We start from the raw sequence: 25,956 nt of genomic DNA, 5'->3' as shown, positions 1-25,956 counted from the left end.
AGCCACGTATCTGAAATAATTTGGGCAAACTTGCTGGGTCCCAATCTGTGCTTACATTCTATGGTTTTAAACTTACTAGTAAGACAAAAATGCTACGGAAATAACCAGTTGTGCTCTGTTATAACACTAAAAATTCCAATAATAAAAGAAAACATCTGAGATTTCAAAACAGATGTTTCAGACTTGACAGATCATGCTTGTTTCAAACAAACCATCATCTTTGTTGTTTATGGCTAATGCAATGAGTTCATTACCAATAACGCCAGGTATACTCTTCAAATGCTACTAAGAGAAAAGGAAAGCAGTTTCCAACCTTAATTGTAGAGTCTTACACTTTCATTTCCAATGTATTAAGCACAGCTGCTCCTCTGGAAAAAATTTCCATTTTAAAAATTTTGTCAGATGAGTGACTGCTTAGATTCAAATAGGGACAGTTACTAAGCTGTGTAAAACAGCACTCTGTTTATCTATTTTATCGCATGTAAATTTACCGTGGGACTGAACAGCCTTATACCACATTTTAGTGACAACAGTAAATTAATGTTTGCATTCATGCAGCTCATTGTAATACATTTGCATGGGGTTCTCGGTGGCTGCTACTGTCAGACGTTAGAACCACGGAAAACCCCTTTGTGCATTCCTAGCTAAGTAAACATTTGCTTTAGACTGGCTAAAACCAGTCTAAAGCAAATGTTAATAGCAAGGTAAGCTTTGTGCATCTGGACCTAAAAGACAAGTTTAATTCCATTTAGTTTAATATCCTCTTTGACTTGAGGACTCATTATTCAAACAACATTCCAATAACTACACCTCTAGACTCTTGTGCCAGGTGTTATGATTCAAAAACTGATGACTGTCATTTAGGAATGTGTGTCTTGGGTATGTTCCGAGGCACGAGTCATATACTAATGGCCAAGTGATTCCAACTGATTTGGCAACAGAAGTGAAAACCAAAAACAACTGTATAAACATGCAACAGCAGAGGACTTAATGAGGATATCATACACAAAAAGTACCTGTGACTACCACAAAGCTCTATGGATGTCAAGCCTCTTGGGAAAAAAAAAACCCTGTGATCAATAAGGCCCTATATGTCTAGAGTTCTAGTTCCCATAATCAGAGAAGGATTTTATAGAAGAGATTTCAATAATTCATGACAAAAAAAAATGATAAAGTCAGCATGTACCTCACTTCTCATCTACACTTGAAGATCCAGATGGATGATGCAGCATCCGTTTCTAATATATATATATATAGAGAAAGAGAGCGAGAGAGAGAGAGAGCGCATGCGAGAGAGAGAGAGAGACAGCATTGGCAACATACCCAGTGTAGCACTGGTGTTTCCACGAAATTCGTTTTTACAAAGCCTCATTAGAAAACTTGACTTTCCAACTGCGGCATCCCCAGCAAGGACGATCTTGTATGCCTTCTCTGTGTTGGGATACTTGAGCTCCCTGTCTGTTGCATCAGCCTGAAGTGTGGAAAGTGGCATATTCAGTAAAACGAGTCCAAGAAACAATTTAACGCAATCTAGCACCAGGGAAAAACAACCCAACTGAGATAGACTGCTGGATACCTGGGGTGAGAGGGCAGAGATGCATTTTCGCTGAGAGGCCCCCGAGGCTCCAGAACTGCTTCGGCTGACTGGTCGTGAAGGCTTCCATTCTAACAATGTATTGCTGGTGTCTGTCCCATATGACTCTTCATCTCGGATTTCTGGAACCTGGAGGCAAACAATATTATTAACTCAATCTGTACAAAAGAAGGTATCAAATAATGAGATGTAGCAATTATGTACAAACCCATTACCATATGAAACAGTAGGCACAACAAAAGCTAAAACAGGTGTAGGAGGGGAGGGAAGAGAGAAATATTTTATAACAGCTGTCTGTATCAAAGTTGCAAAAAGACACAAATGCTACCTAGGTGCCTATGTACCTTTAAAAAATAGGGGCCCAAAACTAGTCTCAGCAGTGCCTAAACTTGCTCTAAATGTGTGAATGTACAGGTTATTCGGGATGGTGCTCTTATGGCATTCCAGTTTTGACCCCCCCCCCCCCCCCCCCCCAATTCCTTTACTGTGCTGAATTCCAGTAGTGTAGTGTGCACTGCTTAAAATATTGATTTTAGCATTTAACGTTCTTTATAAATAACAGAACTGATTATTTGAAGCAAAAATTGATTAATTATGAGCTAAGCAGAGTGTTTGATGCTCTTCTATGCAGGTGGCACGGAATACCAGGTATATGATCCAGAAATCTTTTCAGTTATACCACCTTCCCTATGGAATAAACTTCTGGCAGCCATGCAGGTACAAGAAATTTGTTTGATCTATTGTAGAAAGGCCAAGGCCTGTTTATTTCCATAACACTTTTAGTAATGGCCCTTAGGTTTTGAGCAAGTAGTCATTCAGTTGGTGGGGTTGATTAACTTGTTTTTTGTTTTTGCCGTTTTTCAATTATGTATTTGTCTTGATTGACTGTACACTGCTTTGGACTTCCTTCTGAAATGGGAAGGTGGTATTGGGGTCTTAAAAATTAATAAACATTTTATAAGATACGTGCAGACATTACCAACTTTGTCCCCACGTTACCCAAACTACACTTCTCAGAACTCCTATACACTATTCACATGCAGTCTTTCAATGCACTTACTGGCACTGACAACGACAGCTTGCACTCCCTTAACATCATTGGTATCACTGTTGGAGAAAACACTTTTCCACTCAAGCAGGACTTCTCAAGGGACAAGCCGCAAAGGAGAAGAGACTCAGATCATCCATAGCTACTAGTCCCAGGTGGCCTTTGCATACAGGCAGGTTTCAATAGGGTGCCACATAAAAGCCTTAAAAGATCCACATACCTCACCTGACTGGGCCAGGCTGGCACTATGAGAATCTCCAGAGCCAGCTGGCACTCCACTCGCCATAACAGATACCCCACCACTGGCCACAGTGGAAACACAAAAAGGACTCCCCCTCTAGAGGCCACAGCTGAACCAATGCGCCTAGCCCACTGGTTTCTGGCTGATGCCATTAGATCCATGACAGGGCGCCCCCCCCCCCCCCATGTGTCCACAGTTAATTGAAACATCTTGTTGCTCAGTTCCCATTTGCTTGGATCTAAGGTGTTTCAGCTGAGGAAGTCCATCTGATAGTTATGTATGCTGGCTACATGAGCCACCGAGATAATCCTGAGATTGTTCTTGGTCTAAGCCATTAGCAAATCCACGCCATTAGCAGATTCACTTCTTTTGCTACCTAAAGATTGTTGACATAGGTTACTGCTGTTGCAACATTACACAGTGAACTGCCCTGGTCTTCTGTTTATTGACCACCTGGACTCCAACAGTGCCCCCCTCCCCCCCCCCCCCCCCCCCCCCCCCCCCCCCCCCCCCCCCCCCCCCCCCAATAGGCTGGTGTCTGTAGCCACCGTGACCGAGGTTAGGGCTCCAAATTGATTCCATGGGAGAACTGCTCTCTGACCAACCATCACCTCAAGTTGCAGTAGACATGATAAGGGATTGGAACACATGCCTCAAACTCCTCGGATCCGGCTGATCACCTGGATAGATACTCCCAAGCTAACCAAACATGGGGAGACCAGAAATCTCAGAATCTGATTCACCATCTTGTTGAATCTCTCCTGAGTCAAATATACTTTGCCAGTCACTGTGTTGAACAATGTTCCTAGGTCTCTAGATGCTGGAAGTATCTCAACTTGCTCTTTCCATAATCACAACCCAGACTAAGAACTAAAGCATCTTTACCACTCGGGCCATCATCTAAAGACCTTCCACCTCTGATTTTGCCCTGATCAGCAAGTCATCTAGGTATGGGAGTGAGTAACTCTTTCCTTTCAAAGTGCCACAGCCACCATCACCTTGGAAGAAGGTTCAGGGCATTGTCACTAGCTCAAAGGGTAGAGCCTGGAACTTGAAAAGTGCATCACTAGCACCGCAAACCATAGGAACCTCTGATACTCCTGTCCGATTAGAAAGTTGATGTACACCTCAGAGATGTCCATGGAGGAAAGGATTTCCCTTGATGAACAGCTGCCATCAACAAGCACATGGAAACATAATATTCTGAGGCATGCATTGGTCTTCAAAATCCAGGACTGACTGGAAGGTACCCTTATTTTTTGGAACAACAAAATAGATGAAATGATAGCCCTGGCCAAGATTGGCCTGCAGGACCAACATGATGGCCTCAAATACCACATGCCTTTCCAGGGTAATCCATACTACCCTTTGTTTAGCCTCTGAACTTGCAGGGGGATTACAAAGAGGTATTGGGAATTCAGGAAGCTAGAATCAAGGCATACCCTATTGAATCACATTCAATACTACTACTATTTAGCATTTATAAAGCGCTACAAAGCGTACGCCCACTGATCTGTGGTTATCAGGCCCATTCCTGGTAGAAACCCATGAGACAACAACCCAAAGCCACCTCCAAAGGCGGCCCAACATTCCTCACTGATTCTTCCTGTGCTCTGTAATTTACTTATCTTTTGTAAACTGCTATAAACCTGCGAAGGGATACCTTGGTATATAAACAGCACATTTACTTAGGCCCAGGGTAACCTGGGGCTTTTTAAAGTACAAAAGGAGTGAAACCCAATGCTGGGGCCAAAGAGCATCTGGAGTACCTGATGAGGAAAGCCGCCTCTGTTCCCCAAATTTCAGGCAGGAAACAATGGTCCTGGTTGACTTATTATGATCCTCTGGGAGCCACTGGGGTTTGGTCTCCACCAGCAGCTTCACCAATTTCCTCAGTTCTTCCTCAAACAGGAACCTCCCTCTAAATGGGAGTCTAGTCAAGAAGGCTTTGAATGCTGAATCCATTGCCCAGTGACATAACCACAGCCATCTTCTGGCCATCACCATGGCCACAGTCCCTTAGAAGACATTCAGATCAGATCATATATTAAAATATGTAAGGAAGGCAGCAGCCATCTCTAAGCGTTCTGCATCCTCACTGTGTGACAAGTGCTGAGACCACATACCACCACACAGATTGGCCATCTGGAGGGCAAGAGAGGAAGTCTTAAAGGCTTGCTTTAGGAAAGTTTCCACCTTCCAATCCTGGGCATCCTTGACAGCCAAATCACCTTTCACTTGATGTGAATGGTAATCCTTCTCATCACTATGAATATAGGTTGTGTCAACAGTGACTCCTCCTTAGAAAGGGGGTAGAATCTCATAATCACTCTGCCAGCCCACACCAAACCCTCAGCTACCTCCCCCATTCAGCCACAATTATGCTTCACATGTCCCTGTGGAGTAGAAAGGATTTAGGGGATGTCTGATGCCTTCGAAGTGATGAACTGGATTAGGAACTGGTTGACGGACAGAAGCCAGAGGGTGGTGGTGAATGGAATTCGCTCGGAGGAGGGAAAGGTGAGTAGTGGTGTGCCTCAGGGATCGGTGCTGGGACCGATTCTGTTCACTATATTTGTGAGTGACATTGCCGAAGGGTTAGAAGGTAAATTTTGCCTATTTGCGGATGATACTAAGATCTGCAACAGAGTGGACACCCGGGAGGGAGTGGAAAACATGAAAAAGGATCTGAGGAAGCTAGAAGAATGGTCTAAGGTTTGGCAATTAAAATTCAATGCGAAGAAATGCAAAGTGATGCACTTAGGGAATAGAAACCCTTGGGAGATGTATGTGTTAGGCGGGGAGAATCTGATAGGTACGGACGGGGAGAGGGATCTTGGGGTGATAGTATCTGAGGATCTGAAGGTGACGAAACAGTGTGACAAGGCGGTGGCCGTAGCTAGAAGGTTGTTAGGCTGTATAGAGAGAGGTGTGACCAGCAGAAGAAAGGAGGTGTTGATGCCCCTGTATAAGTCGTTGGTGAGGCCCCACCTAGAGTATTGTGTTCAGTTTTGGAGGCCGTACCTTGCGAAGGATGTAAAAAGAATTGAAGCGGTGCAAAGAAAAGCTATGAGAATGGTAAGGGATTTGCGTTACAAGACGTATGAGGAGAGACTTGATGACCTGAACATGTATACTCTGGAAAAAAGGAGAAACAGGGGTGATATGATACAGACGTTCAAATATTTGAAAAGTATTAATCCGCAAACAAACTTTTTCCGGAGGTGCGAAGGCGGTAGAACGAGAGGACATGAAATGAGATTGAAGGGAGGCAGACTCAAGAAAAATGTCAGGAAGTATTTTTTCACGGAGAGAGTAGTGGATGCTTGGAATGCCCTCCCGTGGGAGGTGGTGGAAATGAAAACGGTAACAGAATTCAAACACACGTGGGATAAACATAAAGGAATCCTGTTCAGAAGGAATGGATCCTAAGGAGCTTAGCCGAGATTGGGTGGCAGAGCCGGTGGCGGGAGGCGGGGATAGTGCTGGGCAGACTTATACGGTCTGTGCCCTGAAGAGGACAGGTACAAATCAAAGTAGGGTATACACAAAAAGTAGCACATATGAGTTTGTCTTGTTAGGCAGACTGGATGGACCATGCAGGTCTTTTTCTGCCATCATTTACTATGTTACTATGTATGTTCTAGGATAGGGCTGTTCTTCTTGTTTTCAGCTGCTATCTCGGATATCTTCAAGGTGGAGATCATATGCCCATTAAGAAGCTCTTGTTTCTGGAACACCTGTCTGCCAATGAATCCCCATCCTCCAGAGGGTGCACGTCTGTCTTCTCCATTGATTCTTCCCCCAAATTCAGTCCCAGCTCTACCTCAGACTGCCTGGAAAGCTCAAAGACTCTATTCAGGTTGCGAAAGACATCCTAGATCCATCAGGCCCATCTGGAGTCCAAGGAAGAGGCTGAATATCCTGACGAAGGCTTCTTCTTTCCACCCCTTGATCCAAATAGGATTTTTGCATTGAGGTAAAGGCTTGGTGCATAATCTGAATGAACTTGAGGGGAAAAGTCTCAGAAAAATAAGAACCCAATTTCTCCTCTAGTGAGCTTCTTCTCATCCATTCCACTTTGAGGATGGGAGGCCCCCCAGCTCCACCTCTGTAACCGCAGACCACACATGCACAGTAGGAAGCCCAGTGTTGACCTCTCACTGGCCCCCCATTGCGATCTGTGAGCCTGTCTCTCCATTACTGCAGTAGACAATAACGTGTGCCATGCTGCTCAGGTGCAGGCCACCACAGCTCCCACATTTGCATCTGCAGTCTGCCATTGGGGACTTCAGAGAAAACAATCTCCCTGCACTGCAGCACTCATTGTATCTCTTGCTGAGAAGCCCAGCTAATGGCCCTGAGAGTATCACCCTACCTAGGGGAGAGCAGCAGAGGGAAGAAACCAATGGCCCTGTTGAAGAGGGTATATATTCAGGCCTGCTCAGGTTGGTGGCCCTGATAAGGGGAAGCACACTGCTCTCAATAAACCCTTTACAACATCCCCCTGCTGCATTACACTGTACTGTTCCTCACCTACTGGAGGAACAGAAACATTGACTGGGTAGCTCTGCTGCACCACTTGCTATACCAGGGATTCGAGACAGGTCCAAAGTCTTCCTCTGCCTCCACCTGCTGGTAGGGGGCATAACCTGACTGATTGCACCTGTCTGGCAGGATGTGTACGAAAAACCTTTTACACATTATCTGACCCTTAGCGTGCCTTAATCTTTCTGGCATTAATGTGCAAAATCTTTTTCTGCACACCTGTACTCTTACTGCAGTTTGTGTGCCTTGAATGTAAAACTAAAGCCAATCCAAATAAGTTAGAGGTCCCCCTCCCCATTTGTTTTTCAAATACATGTCAGGTCACCCGGCATCTTTTTTTTTTTTTAACCTTTTTGAAGAGATCAATTTCACAACTGAGGAGTAAGCACAGTATCCAAATGAAAGTCATTCTTTAAAAATCCACTAAGCTTCAGAGCTTACATCTGTATCAGAAGCATCGCCACCAAAGCTCTCTTGCGGACAATTTGACCTTTGAAAAATTCTTTGATGCTTGTACTCCACTTCAGAATCATATTCATTCGAGTCTCTTAAGGTAGACAAACCACTGTCAATGCAGCTTTCTGGCAGACTGTCTACCTCACAATTTGTTCTTTGCATAGGATCACACAAAGCTAGAGAATCATAATCCTCATCCATGTAGGAAGAACGTGGAGACCTGACCAAAAAAGAAAATATATATTAGTACATCCTAAATATCTATGTTCCATTCTCCAAAGAATATTTCATCAGTATTGCAAAGAACAGTAACTAGCTATAGCCTGAACCTTCATATAGTAGTTAACATATCAGATATTATCTTATTGAGATAAGGAGACCTAATTAGATATTTAATGGTCATAAAGAACAATTTAATTATTTGAGGACCTGAAAAAAAAAAAGAGAACATGCTCAAGGGTTTGAAGGTTATGCTTCGGTGCAAAACAATAAAAGGGTACAGTTACAGTTTATTAAATTTGCTATACCATTTAGCTTTTTACAAAAAAAAAGATCACAGCGGTGTACAATATTAAAATCACATAAAACACCAACAGGGAACTACAATAATCAGAGAGAAAAAAAAACACAAAATACACTCAAGCAAAAAAAAAAAATACATTGTATCAAATCAGTTACCCAGAGCTTAAACTCCATCAACCCCCAGGGACAGGACACATCAAAAGTAAAAATAAAATAATTATACTTCAGCAATCGCTTGAAGCGTCTTAATGATTGTTCTCTATGGACCGCCAAAGGAAGGGCATTCCACAGGAATGGCGCCAAATAAAAACAGTCACTCTTTCTAGTTATCATAAGATGGGTCCGAGTCACCTGGGGAATCAACAGCGATAGTAATTTTATAACAGGTTGACTGGGTTGAGAGGGCAGGAAAGTGCCTATTGTAAAGAGAGAAATAAGCACCTTTTTGTCTTTATAAACTTTTTCCCAGTGAAGGTGCAAAAATTCAGCTAAAATGAAGCTGCTGCTCATTTATGCTTGCTCAGGAGCATGTGTAAATATTCATATATAATAAACAGGTATAAACAGCAACTCCCCGCCTCCCAAACACACACCTCATTGTGCCTAAACGTATATGCTCTAGTCAATGCACAACTTTTTACAAATGGGGTAACTTTATGCTTGTATACTGAAAGTAAACATAAGTGAAGTGCACAAGCAAATAATTTTCAGTTTGTTTTTAGATTTCTCGAGAGAAGAGTTTAGGAAGCCTAAAGTCTGACCATTAATTCTCATTTCCACATAGTTCAGATACTTCCTCACAAACAGGATTATTTTAGAAAGGTGAACCTGACAATTCTAAGGGATATCCCCTCCTTGAAGGAAGTAATTTTGCTATGATTAGGAAGTATTATTGCAATACTATAATTAATTAGCCCAGTTAGTCCAGATTAATCCAACACACATGTTTTCAACCACAATAGAGTATATTAAAAACATAAACCAATCCTACCTGTCATAAGATGGGAAGTGAGGAGAATGACGTCCGCTGAATTTGGGACTGCTTATGGAAATTGTACTCCCTGGTGATGTGTTGTTTATCCGCTGCAACACATACAATATAAGTCTAAAGTGTTGTTCCATTTCTGTATGCAACATTAATTTCTATGTACTTTATTTCCATTTCTAAAGTTTTAGCTTGTTATGATCAGAGAAAAATAAAAGAAATGCAGCAAATCTGAACTACGTGGATAAAAGCAATGCTAGGAGTTTGTATTTCTTTGCTCTATGCTTTGGGAAAGATTGGGGTTTAAAGGAGGAATTGTAGGTTATTGATAGGCAGAATAAAAAAAAAAAAGCAAACTTTATCAACTAGTATCCATACCCTTTACACCCCCTAGATTCAAATTTGAACTTTGTATCACAGCATTAACACATAGCCTCTAGCAGGCACAGCAGGGCCTAGTTCAGTCTTAACTGCCACCCCCCCCCCCCCCCCAATCTTCCACCCACCCCTAGCACAACTCTTCATTTATAGTCAATTATTCTAATTAGGATAAAAAGAGGAGAGTTTTTATTAGAGTTTTAATTACATTAGTTTCTGAGAAGAAAACACTAAACAAATTACACATTATACTATATAATCTTAAGGATCTTTATATTCATCTAATATCTCTAGTGCCTTAAGACGTTTTAATTAAACAACTCTATAATAATAATAATAATAAAATACAGACAGCAGTCCAGCAGCGTGAGGGGTGCTATCCAGTCTTTTGCATTGTGTCATATGTATGATTATCTCCCAGTTGGTGAGAGGTTATATATGTGCACTCGATGCAAAGAGTTCCTAACTCTCAGAGAACAAGCCTGTTCTCTAGATGCTAGACTAACAGACTTGGAGGAGCTGAGGGAGACAGAGAGGTACACAGAGGAGGCCTAAAGGGATGTTGTAGAGAAGTCCCACCTCCAGTCTGGCAGCCCATGTGCTGCCTTGGAGGAGGGTGGTCTCCTAAAAGGAGTGTGCCACCCTGGTGAAGTTGGAGGTAACCCTGTAGCGAGGACCATCCCACCAGGGATTGCAATATCCTTTCAAACTGAGGATGTGTCTCCAGGAGCTTCTGCCCAGGAGGAAAGGGTTTGGACAGCTGTTACAGTTACTGATTTGATTATGTATGTATGTAGATAGCTGGGTGGCTGGTAGATGCGAGAATCATCTAGTCACTTGCCTGCCTGGTGCAAAGATGGCGGACCTCATGCATCACCTAGATAGGATTTTAGATAGTGCTGAGGAGGAGTCGGCTGCCTTGGTATGAGATAGTGCTGGGGAGGAGTCGGCTGCCTTGGTACGAGTACGTACCAATGACATAGCAAAATGTGGGAGGGAGATTCTGGAAGCCAGGTTTAGGCTCCTAGGTAGAAAGCTAAAATCAATCCTTCAGGGTAGCATTTTCAGAAATGGTCCCTGTTCCACACGCAGGACCCAAGAGACAGGCAGAGATCCAGAGTCTCAATGTGTGGTTGAGATGATGCTGCAGTGATGAGGGATTTAGATTTGTTAAGAACTGGGCAACGTTCTGAGGGAGAGAGAGCTTGTTCCGAAAGGATGGGCTCCACCTTAACCAAAATGGAACCAGACTGCTGGCGCAAACACTTAAAAAGGAAATAGAGCAGGTTTTAAACTAAAATGGGGGAGGGGGAAGCCGACAGTTGCCCAGCAGCATATGATTCGGTGTGGAGTATCCTTGAAGGATACTATTAAAACAGGATCTTTAGGAAATCCTGATAGAGAGGTTTCAATAATGCTGAAAGAAAACCAGGAGTGTTCAATGGAAGAACAGAGTAAAGGATACAAATTATCCCATTAACTTCAAAGCAGCCTGTAGATGCAAGGAAAAAAAGACAATTTGAAGTGTCTATATATAAATGCTAGAAGCCTTAGAAATAATATAGGAGAATTGGCTTATACAGCGCTAAATGAAGAGATACAGGCATTTCAGAGACCTGGTGGAATAAGAACAATCAATAAGACACTGTGTTAGCAGGGTACAAACTATACTGCAATGAGAGAGTGGATCGAATTGCAGGGTGGGGGGGGGGGGGGGTTGCGCTATATGTTAAAGAGGGAATTGAGTCAAACAAAATAAATATTCCACACGAAAAGGATAGTGGGGTGGAATCTTTATGAACATGCCTCACCAATTTGCTTCATTTCTTTGAAGGCATAAATAAACATGTGGCTAAAGGTGCGCCAGTTGATGTAGTGTATCTAGATTTTCAGAAAGCTTATGACAAAGTTCCTCAAGAAAGACTCCTGAGAAAATTAAAGAATCATGAGATAGGAGGCAATGTACTGTCGTGGATTAGGAATTGGTTATTGGACAGAAAACAGAGGGTAGGGTTAAATTGTCCTTTTTATCAATGGAGGAGGGTGAATAGTGGAGTGACGCAGGGATCTATACTGGGACCAGTGCTATTTAACATATTTATAAATAATCTGGAAATCAGAACGACGAATGAGGTGATTAAATTTGCGGATAACACAAAACTATTCAAAGTTGTCAAAACACATACTGATTGTGAAGAATTGCAAGAAGACCTTAGGAAACTGGAAGACTGGGCATCCAAGTGGCACATGACATTTAATAGAGACAAAAGCAGTGTGATACACATTGGGAAGAATAATCCGAATCACAGTTATCTAATGCCAGGGTCAGCAATCAAGAAAAAGACCTAAGTGTCTTTGTAGACAACAAGCTGAAATCTTTTGCCCAGTGTGTAGTGGCGGCCAAAAAAAGTGAACAGGATGCTAGGAATTATTAGAAGAGAGATGCAAAATAAGACCAAAAATATTATAATGCTTCTGTATTACTTCATGGTGCAACCTTACTTCGAGTACTGTGCTCAATTCTGGTTTCCGTATCTCAAAAGAGATATAGAGGGGCATAATCGAACGAAAACGTCTATCTCCATGGGCGTTTATCTCTGAGAACGGGTCCGTGAAGGGGCGGACCGAACCGTATTTTCGAAAAAATAGACGTCCATATGTTATTCAACAATTTGTGAGCTGGGCGTTTTTGTTTTTCAGCGATAATGGAAAATGAAAGCGCCCAGCTCAAAAACGAATAAATCCAAGGCATTTCTTCGTGGGAGGGGCCAGGATTCGTAGTGCACTGGTCCCCCTCACATGCCAGGACACCAACCGGGCACCCTAGGGGGCACTTTTACAAAAACAAAAAAAAAAAGATAAAGAGCTCCCAGGTGCATAGCACCCTTCCCTTGTGTGTTGAGCCCCCCAAATCCCCCTCAAAACCCACTACCCACAAGTCTACACCATTACTATAGCCCTAAGGGGTGAAGGGGGGCACCTACATGTGGGTACAGTGGGTTTGGGGGGGTTGGACGACTAAGCATTAAGCAGCACAATTGTAACAGGTAGGGGGGGATGGGCCTGGGTCCACCTGCCTGAAGTCCACTGCACCCCCTAACAACTGCTCCAGGGACCTGCATACTGCTGCCAGGGAGGTGGGTATGACATTTGAGGGTGAAAATAAAAAGTTGTGAAACATCATTTTTTGTGGTGGGAGGGGGTTAGTGACCACTGGGGGAGTCAGGGGAGGTCATCCCCGATTCCCTCTGGTGGTAATCTGGTCATTTAGGGCACTTTTTGGGGCCTTATTCGTGAAAAAACAGGGTCCAGAAAAAGTGCCCTAAATTCTAGCTACAAACGCATACTTTTTTTCCATTATCGGCGAAAGGCGCCCATCTCTGTTCGGGTGATAACCATGCCCCAGTCCCGCCTTCACCACGCCTCCGACATGCCCCCGTCAACTTTGTACGCTTCCGCGATGGAGTGCAGTTGAAAACGTCCAAGTTCGGCTTTCGATTATACCGTGTTATTCGTTTTTGTGAGATAAACATCCATCTCCCGATTTAGGTCGGAACTTGGGCGTTTTTCTCGTTCGATTATAAGCAGGATAGTGGAATTAGAAATGGTTCAAAGAAGAATGACCAAAATGATAGAGGGGATGGAACTACTCCCATAGCAGTAAAGGCTAAAGAGGTTAGGGCTCTTCAGCTTGGAAAAGGAACAGCTGAGGGGGGATATGATTGAGGTGTACAAAATCCTAAGTGGAATGGAACGGGTGGAGGTGAATCAGTTTTTCTCTCATTCAAAAATACAAAGACCAGGGACACTCAATGAAATTGCATGGGAATACTTTTAAAACAAATAGGAGGAAATATTTTTTCAAAGAATAGTTAAGCTCTGGAACTCATTGCCGGAGGATGTGGTAATAGTGGTTAGTGTACCTCAGTTTAAAAAAAAGGTTTGAACTAGTTCCTGGAGGAGAAGTTCATAGCCTGTTATTGAGATGGACATGGGGGAAGCCACTGCTTGCCCTGGGATTGGTAGCATGGAATGGTGCTACTAATTGTGTTTCTGCCATGGACTTGTGACCTGGATTGGCCACTGCTGGAAGCAGGATACTAAGCTGGATGGATCATTGTTCTGACCCAGTATAGCACCTTTTACTGCTAAATACACAAAAAAAGAAGAAAAAAAAAGACACAGGGGGAAACAAGTAAAGGCTTCAGGGACAGTGGCAATGTAAGCTTCCACAAATTAATCTGCCAGTATATATGAACTCCATTCTTGAGGACTACAAACAGTTGTGAAAAGGACTGCCATGTTTTCAAACATGCTCATTCTGCTCTGAGTGACAAGCCCACTCAAAAGTATTTTTAGCAATTTGTTAGGCTGAGGCTGAAAATTCACCTACATCTAGCTGGCTAGAACATCGTATTAAGACAAATGACTATCTTAAGTAGAGGGATAATCACCTGACTTAACACTAAAATTTTAGTCTTCTAAGCCCTCTTCAACATAAACCGGGCCTGGAACAGAACAAAATTTGAGCAGCTAAACCTAGCCTTCGCATGAAAGTTGGTGACTAGATTTAGTTGGTCAGCAATATCAATTTTCTAATGCTCTGCTCCAGCTGCTTAATGTCACTCTATGGCAGCTGGACTCTGGAATACCAGCCCTGTGGTCAGAATTTTCACAGATCAAGGTGCTATTGTGTTACATGTAATATAATACATACCAAAGACCTGTTGTACTTCATCAGGCCGTTTTCCAAAGCACTCCTTAAGCCATCATTGCTGTCATGTAGCTTTCGGTTTGCTTTTCTGGAGTCCGAAAGGAGATAAAATCAATTATATATCAAGAGAAAAAAAACTGTTGGCTATTTTCACATATTTTCCAGGCAATTACCTGCAATTTTGTTGATATTATTGTTATTAGCATTTGTATAGCGCTACCAGACGCACGCAGCGCTGAACACCTGACACAAAGAGACAGTCCCTGCTCAATAAAGCTTACAATCTAAATAATACAGACAGACAAGACAGTTACAGGTGAGGGAAGTACTGGGTGAGAAGGAAGGAAGGAACAAGGGGAGGGCAAATGAGTAGTGGCTAGGAGCCAAAAGCAGCAGTAAAAAGATGGGTTTTCAGCATAGATTTGAAAATAGGTAGAGATGGGGCTAGACGTATAGGTCCAGGAAGTCTATTCCAGGCATAAGGTGCCGCAAGAGAAAAGGAACTAAGCCTGGAGTTAGCAGTGGAGAAGGGGGATGACAAGACAGATTTGTCCAGTGAGCGGAGTTCACGGGGAGGAACGTAGGGAGAGATGAGAGTGGAGAGGTAATGGGGGGCTGTAGAGTGGATGCATTTAAAGGTCAGTAAGAGAAGTTTAAACTGTATGCAGAATCGGACAGGGAGCCAGTGAAGTGACTTGAGGAGTGGGCTAGTGTGGGTATAACGATTCTGGCAGAAAATAAGTCATGCCGCAGAATTTTGGACAGATTGGAGAGGAGAGAGATGGCTGAGCGGAAGGCCAGTGAGAAGTAAATTGCAATAGTCCAAGCGAGAGGTGACGAGGGTGTGGATAAGGGTTCTGGTAGCATTATTCAGAAAGGAAAGGCCGAATTTTTCTATTGTTGTAGGTAAAGAAACGACAGGTTTTGGCGATCTGTTGAATATGTGCAGAGAAGGAGAGAGAGGAATCAAAGATGACTCCAAGGTTACGAGCCGAGGAGACAGGGAGGATGAGAGAGCCATTAACAGAGATAGAGAAAGGGGGAAAGAGGAGAGGTGGGTTTAGGGGGAAAAATGAGAAGTTCAGTTTTGGTCATGTTTAGCTTTAGATGGCGTTGAGACATCCAAGCGGCAATGTCGGACAAGCAGGCTGAAATTTTGTCCTGGATTGACATTGAGATTTCAGGGGTGGAGATGTAGATCTGAGAGTCATCAGCGTAAAGATGGTATTGAAAGCCATGGGATGAAATCAGGGTACCAAGGGAAGAGGTATAGATGGAGAAAAGGAGGGGTCCAAGGACAGAACCCTGAGGCACACCAACAGAAAGCAGGATGGAAGTTGAAGAGGATCCACCAGAGTGAACACTGAAAGAACGAAGTGAGAGGTAAGAGGAGAACCAGGAAAGAACAGGGCCCTGGAATCCAAGCGAGGACAGCGTATCCAGGAGTATAGTGTGGTCAACAGTGTCGAAAGCAGCAGATAGGTCAAGAAGGATAAGGATAGAATAGGATAGAATAGAGACCTCTGGATTTAGCCAGTAGCAGGTCATTAGAGACTTTGGTAAGTGCAGTTTCAGTAGAGTGAAGAGGGCGAAAACCAGATTGGAGTGGGTCAAGAATAGGTTGTGAAGAAAGAAAGTCAAGACAACGGCGGTGAGGGGTATGAGAGAAAAAATATAAAATATTTGGCAGTTAAATAATTAAGGGACCCTTTTACGAAGCGGTGGTAAGCCTAACATGGTAGTTCCCTCCTCCAGCGCACGCCGTTTCCGGCACTGCAAAAATATTTCAATTTCTGTAGCACTGGTGTGTACCTGGTGGTAATCGGGCAGTGCCGTGCACTACCCAGTTACTGCTGGGTTAGCAATGAAGCCCTTAACGCCACCTCAATGGGTGGTAAGTGCTCCCCCCCCCCCCCCCCCCCCGAAATGGCCTCATGGCAAGCTTCACTTGCCGTATGGTCATTTCTTGTAAAAAAACAAAGACCTAACCGCTACGGTAAAAGGGGGCCTGGGCGGACCCATAAATGGTTCTCTTTTTAATTCTAATTTGTATTTAATTTCCAAAAGAGATCACTGATTACAAAGTTTGAAAAGCACCTCCTTTACGTCTGCAATTATTAACAGAAATAAATCTGATTATGATTCTACTGTCCCTTTTTAGACAATTGCTCCTCCTTATACTGTACACGGAAATCAAACTGTAAAACTATTTTTTTGTTCCACTGAAAAGGAAGAGGGAAGGTGCCATGAAACTACTGCCCTACAAATGCATATGGAGGAATAGCTCAAAGCAAGCTGACACTTGGATCATAAAGAACTGAATAATGTATTGCTGCAAATAAGTAGGTCAGTCTAAAGTGTGCCAATTATTTATGCTAACATTCACACCAGCCAAAGCAGCATTCATCATTTAGAATATAGGACTCTTGGTTTCCTCATTTCCTTCAGAGTACATATGTTTAAATGTCAGTGTATAGTTCTGATAAAACATGCAAGTATATGTTTATATATGTAAAGGGTTCTATGGACTACTTTACTAAGTCCACACTTTTCCAGCAGAGAGCATAAACAACTTGACAATTTACTAAAGGGACTGAACCATTTGCTGTGTACCAAGGATGCAGGTCACGTCACTCTGAGAATACGCTGGTCCGTGGAAGCTGTTGAAAAGCAGAGGAAGCAGCCTGCTGTTCTGCTTCCAGTTTTGTCAGGAGGGCTTCCAAGCTTGGAAGGAGAAAGTCAGTGTCCTGTCTCTAAGACTGAGGTTAGCTGGAGGGAGAGAAAGCCTGCCTCTTGTTTTGTTGTTGTTTTTTTTTAAGTTCCATGTAGAGAAGGTCACACAGTAAAAGTCCCTGTGATGGTGCTTCTGTCATTTCATTATATCTAGCAATTCCTGAAAGATCCAGCTTTGGAGAAGAGTGTATTCCTGCTTGGAGGAAATAAACCTTTCACTCTAGCTATTCCTTTCACTAGAAGAGAGGAAACAAGTCAGGAGTAGCAAAACTGCCTATCCCAAGGTACCCAGCCACTTGGAAGGAGAGAGAAGGAGAGCTGCCTATCTGGTACATTAGCCCTCAGTTCAAAGGATTTCAGAGGAGAGGAAGAAGGTGTAAAGGGCAGAGAGTCAAGCATTTGGTGAGACAGGGTCCTTGGGGAGTCATGGAGCTCAGTACCAGTCCAAAGGGAACCTGGACTCCAGAGAAGAGAAGGAGGGTTCTGGGCAGTGTGTTTTTTTCTAGTAAAAAAGGTGCCGGTACTCAAATGCTAGCCCACTCTTCAGGGGTGGGGTTATCACTGAGGAACCCACCCCACAACAGCCAGGCCCCCTGCAGCCAGTCCCAGAACCTATGGAAACGCAGAATTGGTGTGTAGCACCTGAGTTCTTTCATTAAAACTTGGGGTCCATGGGTCAATTTTAGCAGACTATGGAAAAGGTGCCGGTACTCAGTACCCCCAAGTACCCCCTCAAAAAAAGCCCTGGTTCCAGGACAGTGTGCAAAAGGATTAGAAATCCCTATTATGCTCTGTAATTGGCTACTTTGAAACTAAGGGGGAAAAAACCACAACCAAATTACACTGCTTTACTTTGAAGAAATTTTCCCAGTAAAGACTTTGTTTTTGGAACACCAAAACTTCGTGTGTGGTGTCTCCTTCGACTGTTAAGACATATGCCTTGGGCCCTGGTGGAAGGATCCTTTCCACCAATCAGAGAATGCATGCCAGGATTTGTAAAAAGTATATGGAACTTTGCTCTGATTTCAAGTGAGCCCCCTGTCTTACAGATATACCTGGCAAGGGGAGGGCTATGAGAATTTAGAACAAATAACTGCTAATTTTTTTTCTTACCAACCACAGTGCAACTGTATAATCTCTAGCAATTCAATTGCCCTCTGTATTATTCATCAGGCAGAAGTCAGCATTTTGCTAAACACTGGCCACTGCCGGCCAAATTAACCCCAGATAGTCAGTGCCAGCCTCTATCCGTGAACAGCAATATTCATTGCTGTACCTGGATAAATAACCAACCACAGGATGGCATGTTATGAAGTTCAACATTGCAAGTTAGCTATCCGGGCACTGGAATTGAATATCAGCAGTGCCCATATAACTTCTGGGTCTGCTCAGACTTCACCCCCGGACCGCCCAGGAACTAACTGGATAGTACTGTACTGGTCTATCCGGATATTTAGCAGCAGCATCTAAGTAAGTGCTGCAGAAAATCTGGGTATGGCTCAGTCAGCAGGACTTACCTGGGCAGCGCCTTTCATATCTGGAAAAGTCAAGCTGAATATTGACCCCTTAAAATAATAAGGCCCCCTGGGAACAGGAGTACCTACTGCACCTGAATGTAACTCACCTTGAATTACTGACACAAGGGTAAGCTAAATCCAAACAATACAGAAACAAATCTTTCTTTTTGCCAAATCATGAAAGGGTGGTGGCAACAGGTAGGAAATCACAGATCAAGTAAAATTTGTGCAAGCATATTAGGCTAGTACTGAAACACTAGCTTTACCAAACAAGAAGTAGCTTAATGGTTAGCACAGCAAAACAGGAAACCATTGTTCAAATCTTGTTTCTCCCAGTGGAACACCTTGTGATCTTGGGCATGTCATCCCCCATTTCTATAGGAATAAACCAGACTATAAAACCTCTGCCATTAGGGAAAATACATATTATATTTGAAATGCACCTTTCCTTGAACATAAGTCCAGAAATGTAATGAAATTCAAATTATCTACCAAAATCTTGTGTGTTTCTAGAAGAGAGGAGGGAGAGAGGAGACATGATAGAAACGTTTAAATATCTCAAGGGCATTTATGTACAGGACGAGAGTCTTTTTCAAAAGAAGGAGAGCTCTGGAATGAGGGGGCATATGACAAAGTTAAGAGGGAATAGGCGTAGGAGTAATCTAAGGAAGTACTATTTCACAGAAAGGGTGGTGGAATGGCCTCCAGGTGGAGGTGGTGGAGTCGAGGACTGTTCCACAGTTTAAAAAGGCATGGGATAAGCATGTGGGATCGCTTAGGAACAGGAAGAATTAGGGGTTAAAGAGGATGGGCAGACTGGGTGGGTCATATGGCCTTTATCTGTCGTCATGTTTCTATGATTCTATATTTCTATATCCAATTTTAGAAAGTTCCTCTTTTAAAGCTCTTGTGGTAGCAGAGCAGAATATGGCATTAATTAGTCAATACTTGCCCATGCGTTCAGTCTAATACCCACATTAGTGACAACAGGCACCCAGCACAGATGAACAAATGAGAAACACAACACATGACCAATAAACTTACTGCAACAATTCAATTTGCTGTGCCAGGTTCTCTCGGTCATCAGTATACTCTCTAATTATTTCCAGATCCCTGCAGAATAAAAATACAACACAGAAGCAAACAAATGATTTTCAAAGCTCTTTCTTTACCCATTTGAAATCAAATATGCTGATCCTACTGTGGAAAGAACATCACTGAAAAAAGAAGTGCTTTACCTTTCTGAGTTCAAACTCTGATCTGCATAATCACTTTTCAAAGCATCTAATTCACTTTGAAGAAAAGATATACTTGTCTGGGCTTCAAGAAGGTCCTTTTTAAGTTTCTGATTTTCCTAAATGGAAACGGAGGGAATCAAAAATGAGCAACCAAATGAGCAGTGCAACCATAAAAACTAATTTGCATATGGAAAGCAGTTGGTTTATAGAGAAAATTAAGTTACATGGAACTTTTGGACACTTTAGAATGTTCTGCTTGGTGCAGCATCCTAGCAGTCATACTGCATAATGAAGACTATGGTATCTAGTTTCCAAATTAATTTTGAGACACTACAGAGGTAATTTTTAAAGGCTTTTTTCCATGCATATAATATGCATGAATAAGGATGCAAAATGCTGCTTAGAAAACTTCACCCTGCATAAAAATATGTGCATGGATAATAAACGACTCTGCTTTTAAGCAACTTGTGTATGTGGGTGTGTTTGGGAGAGATTTGGGGTGGATCAAGATTGGAACTTCAATTTACAGGTGTACTTTATGGATGAATATGTATATTTACTCCCAAGTGAGCATAAAGATTTGTAAGTTTATTATAGCTGAGAATGCTCTTCCAAACAAGATGGACCTGTTATAAAAATGACCTTGCACACAGATGGTATTGGGTTGAAAATCTCTCTAATCATCCCAACACTATCCATATAGTGAAGGGGCAGAGGGAGTAGGGAGCAGCAAAATTATCTGGATGGCAGTGATAGTTCAACCAATAACTGGATAATCTACATGTTTGGTTTACAGCTAGCAGTGGCAGAGCCATCAGACAATAGATTATTCAATGCCACTGATTATATGTATAGCGGCACTGAATATAAGTACTGTATTAGTTTAAATGCTGGGACTACAAGGTAAAGGAAGGCAACGCTTCTAGATAACATTAGTGACTGCCTTATAGAGCAGCTGTCCTTGGACCCACTGGTGGGGTGGGGAGAAGAACTACTCTAGATCTAATCCACATTGATGACTGTACTTCATTACGATTAGAAGCTCCCAGTTTTTTTTAACTGGTTATAGTCTTAAATGTAATCCACTCTGAACCTATTTTAAGGTGTTAAAGGAATATAACTCTATGGTCATGTAATGCAACATGAGAAATATCACTGGTAGGGCTGCCTGACAACAGTGATTACAGCATCATTAAATTTAACGTTATCACTGAGAGGAAATAGCTCTGCTGTAATATATAACTTTAAAAAGGACTAATATGAATAACATTAATTAGAAAGAAAAACTAAAACAAAGTCGTTGCAAAGGTTAAAATTTTGCATGCAGTGCAGTGGCTGTTTAAAAACATCTTGGAAATTCAGACTAGCCACATTGCATGCATTAGAAAAGATAGAAAACCCACCAAGAGACTGGTACGGTTTAAGGGTGATATGAAAGAAGCTACTAAAGCCAAAAGGATGTCTTTCAAAAAATGAAAAGCAGAGCCCAAATCAAGAACACAGGAAACAGCATTAGAACTGGCAAGTTATACATAGCGCTAGAATAAGACAGGCCAAAAAAGAATGTGTAAAGAAACTTTCTAGAGAAGTCAGTTATGGTGTCAGCTGGACCACTAGATGACTGAGGAGTGAAAGGGGTGCTCAGAGAAGATAAGACCATAGCAGAAAAAATAAATATCTTTGCTTCAGTATTAATTTGGGGGACATGACTATGCCTGGAACATTCTCTGGGGATAACAATTAGGAGGAACTAAAAAAAAAAAATCATTGTGAACGTAGAAGTTGGCTCGATATTGAGTCCGTGGTGTTCAGTGACTGACAGGGGTGACCACCATGGGCAAAACATAACCCAGATATTCAGTGCTAGGCCTAATCCAGGCACTCGCACTGAATTTTATTGGAGACTTACCTGATTATGAGACCTAAAATAATCACTAACGGGGTAAGCCCACCCTGACTCCTTCTCTGGACCACCCTGGCACTAACCGGATAGTGCCGCAGTGTACTGGATATTAACCAGATAGTGCTGCTGAATATCTGGGTACTGTCCTACAGTCCTGATTATCTCCCTTTCAATAATGGTCCCTTATCTGTTTTTCTGTTCTCATATCAGGGTTTTGTTTTTTGAGGGGGGGGTGCACTTTTTGACTATGCACTCAATTCCGCTTCTTTCTTTCCCTCCTTTCCTTCTGCCGCTTGAAGATTTCAGCCAGTAGACATAGTACATGATGGCAGACACAGACGTACATGGCCCATCCAGGTTGCCCAATGAACACATACTTAAGTCTTGAGCTGTCCTTACCATTTTCAGGGAACAGACCATAGAAGTCTGCTTGGCACCCACCTTAATTCTCAACTACTGGATTTGCAGCTTAAGCACAGCTAAGTTGTTTTGATTTCATTCTCTTTTTATTTAGGAATCCTTTGTGCTTATCGTATGCATTCTTGAATTCTGTTACCATTTTCATCTCCGCCACCTCCTGTGTGAGAGTGTGTGTGTGTGTGTGTGGGGGGGGGGGGGGGGGGGGGGGGGATAGAGCAAAGTTACTTACCTGTAGCAGGTATTCCCGAGGACACCAGGTTGATTGTTTTCACATGTGGGTCGGTGTCCATGGCAGCCCCAGGAACGGAGATTTTTTCTAGTAAAGTCTGAAGAGCTTTGCGACAGCCAGCAAAGAACGGGACGGACTCACTGCGCATGTGCGGCCATCTTCCCGCCCGTGCGCATCCATTCCCGCCTCAGTTATATTAAAAACAAATAAAGAATAAAACAACTCCAAAGGGGAGGTGGGCGGGTTGCTGAGAACAATCAGCCTGCTGTCCTCGGAGAATACCTGCTACAGGTAAGTAACTTCGCTTTCTCCGAGGACAAGCAGGCTGCATGTTCTCACATGTAAGGTATCCCTAGCCCCCAGGCTCACTCAAAACAACAAAGAAAGGTCAATTGGGCCTCGCAACGGCAAGGACATAACAGAGATTGACCTACAAAGAACAACTAACTAAGAGTGCAGCCTGGAACAGAATAAAAATGGGCCTAGAAGGGTGGAGTTGGATTCTATACCCCAAACAGATTCTGCAACACCGACTGTTGCATCGGGAGTCCTGCTGAAGGCAGTAATAAGATGTGAATGTGTGGACAGATGACCACGTCGCAGCCTTGCAAATCTCTTCAATAGTGGCTGACTTCAAGTGAGCCACTGATGCTGCCATGGCTCTAACACTATGAGCTGTGACATGACCCTCAAGAGTCAGCCCAGCTTGGGCATAAGTGAAGGATATGCAATCTGCTAGCCAATTTGAAATGGTGTGTTTCCCGACAGCGACTCCCTTCCTATTGGGATCAAAAGAAACAAACATTTAGGCGGACTGTCTGAAGGGGCTTGTCCGCTCCATATAGAAGGCCAATGCTCTCTTGCAGGCCAATGTATGCAACTGACGTTCAGCAGGGCGGGTATGAGGATGGGGAAAAAATGTTGGCAAGACAACTGACTGGTTCAGATGGAACTCCGACACCACCTTCGGCAGGAACTTAGGGTGAGTGCGGAGGACTACTTTGTTATGATGAAATTTAGTATAAGGAGCATGGGCTACCACGGCTTGAAGCTCACTGACTCTACGAGATGAAGTAACCGCCAGCAAGAAAATGACCTTCCAGGTCAAGTACTTCAGATGCCAGGAATCCAGTGGCTCAAAAGGAGGTTTCATCAGCTGGGTGAGGACAATGTTGAGATCCCATGACACTGGTGGAGGTTTGACAGGGGGCTTTGACAAAAGCAAACCTCTCATGAAGCGAACAACTAAAGGCTGTCCAGAGATAGGCTTACCCTCTACACTATAATGAAAAGCACTAATCGCACTAAGGTGAACTCTTACGGAGTTGGTCTTGAGACCAGACTCTGACAGGTGTAGAAGGTATTCAAGCAGGGTCTATGTAGGACAAGAGCGAGGATCTAGGGCCTTACTGTCACACCAGACAGCAAACCTCCTCCATTTGAAAGAGTAACACATCTTTGTGGAATCTTTCCTGGAAGCAAGCAAGACACAGGAGACACCCTCAGAAAGACCTAAGGAGGCGAAGTCTATGCTCTCAACATCCAGGCCGTGAGAGCCAGAGACTGGAGGTTGGGATGCAGAAGCGCCCCTTCGTTCTGAGTGATGAGGGTTGGAAAACACTCCAATCTCCACGGTTCTTCGGAGGACAACTCCAGAAGAAGAGGGAATCAAATCTGGCGTGGCCAGAAGGAAGAAATGAGAATCATGGTTCCCCAGTCTTGAAGGCCTGTTCCCCAATGCAGGAGAAAGGCATCTGCGGCTAGTCTGTCATGGGCCTGAAGCCTGGAGCAGAACTGAGGGACCTTGTGATTGATCTGAGTGGCAAAAAGATCCACCGAGGGGGTGCCCCACTCCCCTAAGATCTTGCGTACCACGCCTGAGTTGAGCGACCACTCGTGAGGTTGCATTATCCTGCTCAACCTGTCGGCCAGACTGTTGTTTATGCCTGCCAGATACTTGTCTTGGAGAAACATGCTGTGACAGCGAGCCCAAAGCCACATCTGGATGGCTTCCTGACACATGGGGTGAGATCCGGTGCCTCCCTGCTTGTTGACATAGTACATGGCAACCTGGTTGTCTGTCTGAATTTGAATAATTTGATTGGACAGCCAATCTCTGAAAGCCTTTAGAGCGTTCCAGATCGCTCGCAACTCCAGGAGATTGATCTGAATCCTGAGTCTTGGAGAGACCAAGCTCCCTGAGTGTGGAGCTCATCTACATGCGCTCCCCACCCCAGGAAAGATGCATCCGTGGTCAGCACTTTTTGAGGCTGAGGAATTTGGAAAGGACGTCTCAGGGTCAAATTGGTTCGAATTGTCCACCACTGAATGGAATTGTGAAAATTGCTGGCCAGCTGGATCACATCCTCTAGATTCCCCGCAGCTTGATACCACTGGGAAGCTAGGGTCCATTGAGCAGATCTCATGTGCAGGCATGCCATGGGCATTACATGAACCGTGGAGGCCATGTGGCCTAGAAGTCTCAACATCTGCCGAGCCGTGATCTGCTGAGATGTCCTGGCCATGGAAACGAGAGACAGAAGGTTGTCTGCTCTCGTCTTGGGAAGATAGGCCCGAGCTGTCTGAGAGTCCAGCAGAGCTCCTATGAATTCTAGTTGTTGAACTGGAAGAAGGTGGGACTTTGGGTAATTGATGACAAACCCTAGTAGCTCCAAGAGTCGAATAGTCATTTGCATGGACTGTAGAGCTCCTGCCTCTGAGGTGTTCTTCACCAGCCAATCGTCGAGATAAGGGAACACATGCACTCCCAGTCTGCGTAGTGACGCTGCAACCACCACTAGGCATTTTGTAAACACCCTGGGCACGGAGGCAAGCCCAAAGGGCAGCACACAACACTGAAAGTGCTCTGTTCCCAGACAGAATCGCAGATACTTCCTGTGAGCTGGAAGTATCGGAATGTGAGTGTAAGCATCCTTTAAGTCCAGAGAGCATAGCCAATCGTTCTTCAGAATCATGGGAAGAAGGGTGCCCAGGGAAACCATCCTGAACTTTTCTCTGACCAGATATCTGTTCAGGGCCCTTAGGTCTATGATGGGACGCATCCCCCCTGTTTTCTTTTGCACAAGGAAGTACCTGGAATAGAATCCCAGCCCTTCTTGCCCTGGTGGAACGGGCTCGACCGCATTGGCGCTGAGAAGGGCGAAGAGAGTTCCTCTGCAAGTACCTGCCTGTGCTGGAAGCTGAAAGACTGAGCTCCCGGTGGACAATTTGGAGGTCTGGAGATCAAATTGAGGGAGTACCCCAACCAGACTATTTGTAGAACCCACCGGTCGGAGGAACCGAAAGGAAACTTAAGAAGGACAAAAACTAAGGAAAAAAAAGAGGGATTTTCTTTTTTTTTTACTCGAAAAGAAAAAAACAAGAAAAAGGCGACGAAAATAAGAAAAAAGCGGCGAACAGCATGCGAAAA

General features: G+C 43.6%; 1 protein-coding gene across 1 annotated transcript in view; it reads right to left on the bottom strand.

Moving 5' to 3' along the window:
• RASEF (RAS and EF-hand domain containing) overlaps positions 1–25,956 on the bottom strand; it is a 257,435-nt gene that overhangs the window by 33,449 nt on the left and 198,030 nt on the right. Inside the window, exons 6-12 of the mRNA XM_030193700.1 lie at positions 19,975–20,090; positions 19,781–19,849; positions 14,490–14,574; positions 9,401–9,492; positions 7,873–8,107; positions 1,577–1,723; positions 1,324–1,471 (exon numbers count right to left, since the gene is read on the bottom strand). Coding sequence (XP_030049560.1) covers positions 1,324–1,471; positions 1,577–1,723; positions 7,873–8,107; positions 9,401–9,492; positions 14,490–14,574; positions 19,781–19,849; positions 19,975–20,090 — 892 coding nt within the window. The remainder of the gene's footprint in view (positions 1–1,323; positions 1,472–1,576; positions 1,724–7,872; positions 8,108–9,400; positions 9,493–14,489; positions 14,575–19,780; positions 19,850–19,974; positions 20,091–25,956) is intronic.

The sequence above is a fragment of the Microcaecilia unicolor genome, chromosome 2 (assembly GCF_901765095.1).
Source record: "Microcaecilia unicolor chromosome 2, aMicUni1.1, whole genome shotgun sequence".
Taxonomy (NCBI): Eukaryota; Metazoa; Chordata; class Amphibia; order Gymnophiona; family Siphonopidae; genus Microcaecilia; species Microcaecilia unicolor.
Note: the sequence above shows the minus strand (reverse complement) of the source record. Positions and strands in the feature narration are given on the sequence as shown.